Source organism: Anopheles stephensi, chromosome 2 (assembly GCF_013141755.1).
Source record: "Anopheles stephensi strain Indian chromosome 2, UCI_ANSTEP_V1.0, whole genome shotgun sequence".
Classification (NCBI taxonomy): Eukaryota; Metazoa; Arthropoda; class Insecta; order Diptera; family Culicidae; genus Anopheles; species Anopheles stephensi.
In genome coordinates this window covers 85,597,540-85,606,012 of record NC_050202.1, presented here as the reverse complement: position 1 = coordinate 85,606,012, position 8,473 = coordinate 85,597,540, and the positions used below count along the sequence as shown (strand labels likewise).

The window sequence follows — 8,473 nt, the reverse complement described above, 5'->3', positions numbered from 1 at the left end:
CCGAGACTAACGGGACGAAGAAGGATGCTGAGCCGGAACAGTCGAAACTGAGTGTTGATAAAGACCAGCCCAAATATGCGTCAGGCGATGATTCAAGTGATTCAGAATTTGATGGAACTATTCTCCAGGACGGTGGAGCTCGTGCACCCTCTCAAATACGTATACCTCGGTCGGCCCGAAATGTTATCAGAAACAGCAACACACCGAACAAATATTTAGATCCATTCGTAAATAAGAATCGTAAGAAAGTTTCGCCCAAGAGAAGGTCTCAGATAGTATTTACCGTGTCCGAAGAAGAATCCAGCCACTCCAGCACTGAGGACGATTTGGAAGAGGTAGATGAAGAAGATATACGAAAGCTTTTAAATTTGAAGGATAGCGTGACCAGAGAAGCATCCATTCCAGAACTGCAAAAAGCTGAACAAGTGAAGAAACTTCCCACCAGTGTACAGTGTCAACGAAGCTTGCTTGAAGTTTCGAGCATTCCGGCCCTGCGTAGTCCACCTGGCGAAAGGCCGTCTAACGGACCGTCTGAATCTGAAGACGAGGCAGCGTCTTCCAGAAATCGCTTTTTGGAGAATCTACGCATTTGGAAGTCTGCTCTCGAGGTCCAATCACAAAACATGAAAATGAGCAACGAATTGACGGAAAATTTGGAAGTTCTGAAGGGCAACATTGAGAAGATTGCCGAGGAAACCTCGAAGGTAGTAAAGAGAGCGCAGAACGTGGAGAATATGGATGTAAATGTAGAATCTGTCTCGAGACAACCGACCCCCGTGCGTCCTGCATCAACCACCTTCCGATCAAGATCGTGTGAATGTTTTGGCTGTCAGAGTACATTCGACGAACAAGCGCCGTTGCGTCCAACGACAAGTCCACCATACGGTCATAAGCAATTCCAGCGAGCTTTGTTCGAACGTAATCCACGCTATGCCAAAACTATTCGGAAAATCTATCAACTTGGAAGCAGTGAACGATCACCATCATCATCACACGGATCGGACAGAGAAACCGCCAAGAAAGCTGCTCGCAAGTTCCTACAATCGCTGGAAGGAGACGTAAAGCTGCAGAACGGTTGCAGTTCAAGGTCTTCTTCGGGTATTTCATTTTCTCCTTCGAAAACTCTGTCTAGCAGATCCGACGTTTGGGATGCAGCTGAGTATAGCACTCCGGTGGTATCGGATAACGAATATGATTCAGAACCGGATGAATTGTCCGCTTGTTTATCCCCGTGTGCCAAACAGTACAGCGTCGATTCTAAAAGCTCGACGGTTGGTTCGTCCGTCGGTCAGATGGCAAGTAGCGATGGGACAGAGTTTTCGTCGTTAACGTTCAATACTCAGACTCAGTCGGATGTGGGTGAAATATTAAGTCCCGGGGAGATAAAGTAAATTGTGTTTTTGTCGTTCGATGTATATAATTATTTGTGAACATTTTACATTTTAAATAAAACGAACTTTTTGGCTAGCATTTTATTGCTTTTCTTAATTTTTTTTTAAGATAACTTTGTTGCAGGAGGAGAAATAACCGCCATTTAGTTTGTATTTAAATCGTTTGAATGGCATTTGAGATTGCAGATTAGTTGTGCTATTGTCCGCTGCATTTTCTCCTGGCGCTACAATCACATAGGGGAGGGCAAGACTCTTGATAAATGTCACAGCAACTGTCAAACAAGCAAGCACAACAAAAATTTGTGCATTCGTTTTGCCGCATCGGAAAATTGTGCGCTTTATTTTGCTTGGACAATAGCTATTTTCGAAGTGTTCCGACAAAAAACAATAGAAAGTCTGTTAAATACGCGTTTTCGTTTGTAGGGAACATATTTTCCTACATGGAGTCGTGAGTTTTACCTCATATTGTAAAGCCGGCTTCTGGTGAGCTAGTGGCGTGGCGCGTAGTCTGAGCTGGGAGTTGTACAAAAAAGCCGGGTGTGAATTAGGAGCAAAAAGAGTCTTAAACTCGTACGTTTTTATAGAAAATGTGCCAAATGTGTAGTGCAGGGAAGTTGATGGTGAAATTGTATGGGAAAATGATGAATTATACAGTTTTCTATTGCTGTACCAACTAGGGCGAGAAGAGCATTCGTGGTTAAGATGTGAATATCACGCTTAGTGCCAAGAACGAGAATCACATTACGGACAGCGTTGGTATTCGCTAGAAGAATACACCGGAAGCGGAAAGAGCAGGCCCGGTACGGGAAGAAACATTATTAGCAACCCTCAAAATGTGGCACGAAGCGCGAAAACAGGAAAAGAAGATCCGAGGCATGCTGGTCGATTATCGGAAGCGGGCCGAACGAAGGCAGGACTTCTACGAGCGTATTGTACGTGCGACCGGAACCGGTTCTTGCGACCCTCTTTGCGCTGACCTTGTACTGATTGCAATTCCATTTTCCTTGTTTTTTCCATGTGCCTGCTGCCGTCCGTCACCGGACCGACCGACCGACCGACCGGGGTACACAGAAAGCCGACCCGACACAGTTCCTTCAAGTGCATGGACGCAAATGCAAAATACACCTGGACGCTAGCGTCGCAACAGCTGCCGAGAATCCTGCAATCATGCAAGTGATATTCAATGCACAGGGAGCGCTGGTTCTCCCTGGGACCCTTTATTCAAATGTTTTCTTGCACAAGCTTACTTGTAGTTTTCATACGATCTCGCACTCCTCTTCCGCCCGCGGACAGGATCCGGTTCCTGGGACGTGTCAGTAAAGCGGCGTTACATTTCCGGTTCCACCTTGTTCCCTGCGCAATCGCGTAATTGTAGCACAATTGTCCGTGGGGACAGACACACGCTTTTCCCATTCCTTTCAAACGATTCATTGCGACAGTATTGGCGAACGAGTTGTAGTAAGGGGCGGTTTGTTTTATGTTCGACTTTGCGCTTCTTTCCTGTTCGTTCGTAGGATGCCATGGCAGGGCCAGAAGGACAATCTGATCGATCGGTTTGATGTGCGTGCACATCTGGACTACATACCGCCGGTGCCCCGCACCAACCCGGATCAGCCCGACCCTCTCGAGGATGATGCGGACGAGCGTGCGATGAATTACGAACGATACCGTGTGCTAGCACAGAACGAATTTCTCGGTGGGTAACTATGAATCCAACAACGAAACGAATGCGTCACAAACCGCCCGGGGCGATGCAATGCTGTGTATGGCGTAGAATGTTAGCTACAGTCTCCTATTTGTGTTGCAGGCATCGTCGAAGAAAAATACCTCCATCAACTATACCTCGAGGAACAGTTCGGCGTAAATGCACAGATCGAGGCAGAAACGAAGGCTGCGGCCGCTGCGGCTAAAAAGAAGTCTTCCGCCGGTGCCGCTATTGGCTACACGTACGAAGAGACGGAAACGGTGCCGGGTGGGTCAGGCACGTCGGGTCTCGGTTCCGGTGGCATCGGAACGGGAAGTAGCGTACCGTTCGTCCAGTCTATAACTGCCATCGAAAAGGCCTCCGAATCGTCGGCTTCGCTGGCGGGCACGAGCGGACCGACAACGGCTCGTTTCGACGAGTGCATGAAGGACGATTCCGACTCAGATCTCGATATGGATGTGTCGATTGATATAAATAAAATCGGCACCAACCAAGCGCACGAACTGAACACCTGTGGACGGCAGTACGGAATGAAGAGCAATGATTTCTATTCCTTCCTGACGAAGGATTCGGACGAGGCGGAAACGTTGCGATTGGCGCGAGAGGAAGAGCAGGAGAAGATTATGTTCAGCGGTCGCAAGAGTCGTCGGGAGCGCCGGGCTCAGCGCGAGCGGAAAGTGGCTGGGCGGCCACTAAGCCCACCGAGCTATGCAGCCAAAGAGGAGCTAGTGCCGCGCACGTTTGTCGAAGCGAACGATAGTTCGCGCTCACCGTCGCCGGTAAACTCGGGCAAGATAACGTACATTACCTCGTTCGGTGGTGAGGAAGAGCTGCAACCGCACGGGAAGATATCGTTCGGCTTTTCGCGCGAAATGAGCACGCTGGGAGGAATTGCTGGAACGTCGAAGGCGGCACGATTGCGCTCGGGAGCTGCTGGTGCCGGCGCGGAAGCTACCGGTACGCTGAGCTACGCGGATAAGGTGAAGCAAAATCTGGAAAAGTTGAAAACGCAACAGTTGAAGGAGAGCGATCGGAAGCCGCCGGTGCAGTATCAACGATCGGCGATCAGTGGCGGTCGCGGAAGAAGTAGTAGAAGCAGCAGCAGCAGGAGCAGTAGCCGCAGCCGAGGCCGAAGTCGACGACGGCGCAGGAGTTCGAGCAGTAGCCGAAGTCGAAGTCGAAGTCGGGATCGTAGTCGCAGCAGGAGCAGAAGACGTTTAAGAGGCACCGGAGCGGGCAGAAGTCGATCGCGGTCGAGGAGCGGTGGTCGTGGTACAACACGCTCCACCTACTCACGGTATCGACGGCGCTCGAAAACGAGATCGCGTTCGCGGTCCCGATCAAGGTCACGATCGCGCACCCGCTCGAAGGCATCTCGCTGGAGCCCGAGACGACGGTACGGTGCTGGGCATTCGTCGTCCCGACGCAAGACCACACCGTCACGCTCTTCCTCGTCCTCCTCATCATCTACCTCATCGTCGCGATCACGCTCCAGAACGCCAGTTCGGCGTACTCAAGCGTCGCGAACAAAGCGCAGATCGGGTGCCGAATCGGACAGCGATTCGTCGCGAGTCTCCAAAAAGCCACCAACCACTTCAACGACCGTGACGACGACGACGACGACGACAACTTCTGCCACAGCACAGGAAAAGCCATCGCTCGTTGTGCCACACATGCTTCTCGGTGCTCCGCCACCTCCACCACCTCCCTTACCGCTTCCTGCGGCAGTTGAAGCCACGGCGGACGAAAAGAAACCGATTCCAGCACTTGCGCTGATTGAACCTGAACCGGAGGTTCCCATTAAACGGTACTACGGGCGAAGAAGGGGCGACGAAAGTTCCAGCGACGAAGCGAGCACATCCGGCGAGGATACGAATGGGAACGACCGTAAACCGGCGATCGTTGCCGCGTTGCAAGTGACCGACTCTGCTGCCCGCGCGGACGATACGATCGGCACGGGAAGCGTCATTAAGTGAGTGTAGCGTGTAGCGTATTCGTTCATTTTCACATGTGTTTTTGTCACGTTAAAAAGAGAGTTTCGATTGAGTTTATTCGCTTTCACTAACAGACGACTTGAATCATTGAATCTCCACCAGATCCTCCTTCGACCTGATGGTGCAGATAAAGCAAGAGAAACTGGACCCAGTTGATCCGGCCGGTGTGGGGCCGGCCGGTGGAAGCGCTATCGGCGGCAGCAGCACATCGTTAAGGTTTGGTAAAACGATCACTGGTGGCATCAGCGCTCCCGAATCCAAAGTCAGTAAGAATAACTCAAACCGATACCGCAACAATCCGAATCGTTTCCGAAATACCACCACCAAAACTGCCTTCCGCCTGCCCTCCACCAGCGTGCGTGCGTGCGTGCGTGCGTGTGTTTGTGTGATCGCCTTCTTTACGGCGGCGTATCGTTTGGCGTTGCCTGGCTAGAGAGAGGGGGAGAGAGAGAGAGAGAGAGAGAGAGAGAGAGAGAGAGAGTCGTTTGGGTGAAATAACGGATATGCATGCCTTTGGTGGCCCCCGAAATAATTCCTTCGCTGTAGTGTTGTAAAATAGTCCTTTCCTATCCCTTGGCTTGTGACGATCCCTTCTTGGAAGCAGCTTTTGAATCGCTGTCGCCTTATGGCTATTGATGGGTAATTTTGATTACTCAAAGCTCAATAGTGTATACTGACTATTGTAGCTGACTAAGGACGAAGCTTGTGGCAAAGCGTGTACTGAATTTCGGTTGAGCATGTCTTCGTCTGCTTTCTGGACTACATGTTCGAAAGTCTAGGATGTCTAAGAGCCCGTAGCAGGATGATTATCCGAAGCGTCCTGTTGGTTGAAAGTCTGGGCCCCAAACGTATTTTCACATCGTATCCATCGTAAGGACGTTGGAGCTTTCCTTAGACACAGAGACAAATCGCTTGACGAAAGTATTTTATGATACATGTGTACGTCCAGTTCGATCTCTATTTCTATTTGTCACGACGTTTGGAAACCTGGTTAAGGGGTTTGTTGGGAATGGTCAACTGTGATGTTACATAGCGCCCATAAATAGTTTGAAAGGTTAATCCTTGGCGATGCAGACATTAAGAAGATATAGCTCTAGCTTGATGAGCAGGTGACGACCGCTTAGTGTTTCCCTTAGCAAAGATTTTGTCATCATCCATCAAGTTCCGAATAGTGAAAAGTGGTATATCGTGCATTCCATCACACACTAAACACATCCACACCATATACACTAACAAAATTACACACACAAGTACACACACACACACACACACATTCACACACTACACCTACACTTCACCCACACAGTTCTTAATGATTCCTCCCAAGTCACCACATTATATCGTTCGCATGGCATACCCCGTTCGCCACTGTTATTGTGCGTTGTCCGTTGACCGTTTAACTATTTCTTGCCTTTTGTTTTGCTACTTGGCAAAAAAAAACTTCGCGCTCGAACCATTACAGGTCGTCGGTACCGGGTCGGCTAGCTCCACTACTGCGACGGTCAGCACCGGGCTATCGTCGAAGTCGGTTAACCCTCGCGATCGTCTCAAGCGCAAGATGCAGATCCTGCTGAACAAACAATGTGAGTTCGTATCGAAGCTCGTAGCTCAAGATTAAGCGCCCAGGCGCCCCGCGATACCGATCTGCGGGTCGTACGTGAAGATGTGTCCTCTCTTTTTTTAATGATGGGAATGTGTGTGCCCCCTTTTACTGCCCCCCTTTTCTCCAGACAAAGCGGACAAGAAGGCTGAAATCGAGAAAGTGGAGCGTCAGATACAGCAGCAGCAGGAACGTGACGATGAGATGCGCGAGCTGGCACTGAAGCTGAGGCGCCGGCAACGTGAGCTGCGTCACAAGTACGGCACACCGGAGAGCGAGCACAGCAAATCGCACAGCTCGGACGAGCACAGCACGGACGAGGGTGAGGAGGCGGGCGGCAAGCCAACGCAACCGTCCCAACAACAGCCACCGCACCGTCAGCCACCGGGAGACGATGGGTCCAGCTCACCCCGAAGGCTCCCGTTATTAGTTCCTCCCGTAGCGTCGGTTCCGCCGCCGAACCGAATGGCACTGCATACGCGCCCACCACCAACACTACCGGCCGGTGGTGGTCCTCCGACGAGTGCCGGTGGTGGACCAGGCTACCGGAATAGTAGTAGTGCGGTGATCGAGCGTAAACCGGTCCTGCGCAGTGCGTCTAATTTCAGCGCACAATCCGTTGACCATACGGGGCAGAGTTCGTACGGTGGCGATACCGGGCGTTTGCGACGACGCGAATCTCCCGCACCGAACGTTGCCAGTTCCTCAGCGAGAGGGTACGGTGCGGGTGCGGGTGGTAGTTCCCCATCGATGAACCTTCGTCGTGGCGTTGCAGCAGGCAGCCGGTTTGATGATCGCAATCGTGCTAGACGATCGCCACCATCATCGCGATACGATCGACCACGATCGAAATCGAGGGAACGCTTGGCCTCTCGGGAAGCGGGACAAAGTGCTTCCGGGGGTGGTGCTAGGGGCCGTCGAGCGACGGATTACGGCCGAACGAGGGGAGACTATGAACGTTATCAGAGCAGTTACGGTGGTGGTGGAAGTGGACAAGGCCAACAATCCAGTTACTCTGGTGGGAGTAGTGGCAGTCGCTATCGTGGTCGCAGATCACGCTCCGGATCACGCGGCCGTCGATCCCGGTCGTCCGAACGGCCGACGACGCGTGGGAACGGTGGCAGCAGCACGGTGACTTCCAGCCGGCAGTCAACCCGTTCTCCGAAGCCGATCAAAAAGTTGGTAGACTACTGACATCTGGCTTTCCGCTCTTTGGCGGACCTGTTAAAGGTTTGGCCTGTTGTTTTTTTCTTTATGTGTTCCCGGTTTTTCTTTTCCGTTCCTATTACTTACAAATCTCGTACCGTCTTACCTCAGCATTATCGTACGCATGGGTGTGTCGAACTAGCTATCGGGGTTTCTCCTCTACGACCGAAGCATCGAAGCGCCTACTTTGATGCGATCGGTCGTACTTGTTGCTCTTCTATGCTAGGACCTTTACAGCCTCCGCTTTGGCTTAAGGTGCGAGGCGAGCCCTGTTGTTAGGCGCCATGTTTATCAACTACAGTAAGAATTTCCCAACTACTCTCTTTAGAACAGTTCACTATTAAGACTTGTATCACTTGATACGCCAATGTACGATTGTTATCACATCAACCACGCATTATCCACACCTCTAAATACAACATAAACACCTCGTTTTTACATGAATTCTGCATACTAATCGACGACGATTCAGGTTACAGCTACGGCGCAGAGCTTCCACTCGCCTGGAGGCTTTTGTTGGCGGGTGTTGCGGGAAATGAGTTCCTACTACTGAGATTGTTTTTTTTTCTGTTTTTTC

At 51.0% G+C, this 8,473-nt stretch overlaps 1 protein-coding gene across 2 annotated transcripts; it reads left to right on the top strand.

Moving 5' to 3' along the window:
• Nucleotides 1-1,670: 1,670 nt before the first annotated feature.
• On the top strand, nucleotides 1,671-8,340 carry LOC118507092 (CLK4-associating serine/arginine rich protein). 2 transcript variants are annotated; one of them, XM_036045082.1, is made up of 8 exons: nucleotides 1,671-1,961; nucleotides 2,069-2,323; nucleotides 2,463-2,560; nucleotides 2,906-3,087; nucleotides 3,199-5,068; nucleotides 5,193-5,352; nucleotides 6,553-6,673; nucleotides 6,821-8,340. In XM_036045082.1, the coding sequence occupies exons 2-8, from the start codon at nucleotides 2,225-2,227 to the stop codon at nucleotides 7,882-7,884; spliced, it is 3,594 nt and encodes a 1,197-aa protein (XP_035900975.1). In that variant the 5' UTR covers nucleotides 1,671-1,961; nucleotides 2,069-2,224; the 3' UTR covers nucleotides 7,885-8,340. The 2 variants fall into 2 exon arrangements, with proteins under 2 accessions (XP_035900975.1, XP_035900974.1); XM_036045081.1 differs by having other exon boundaries at nucleotides 1,671-2,323.
• The last annotated feature ends 133 nt before the right edge of the window (nucleotides 8,341-8,473 follow it).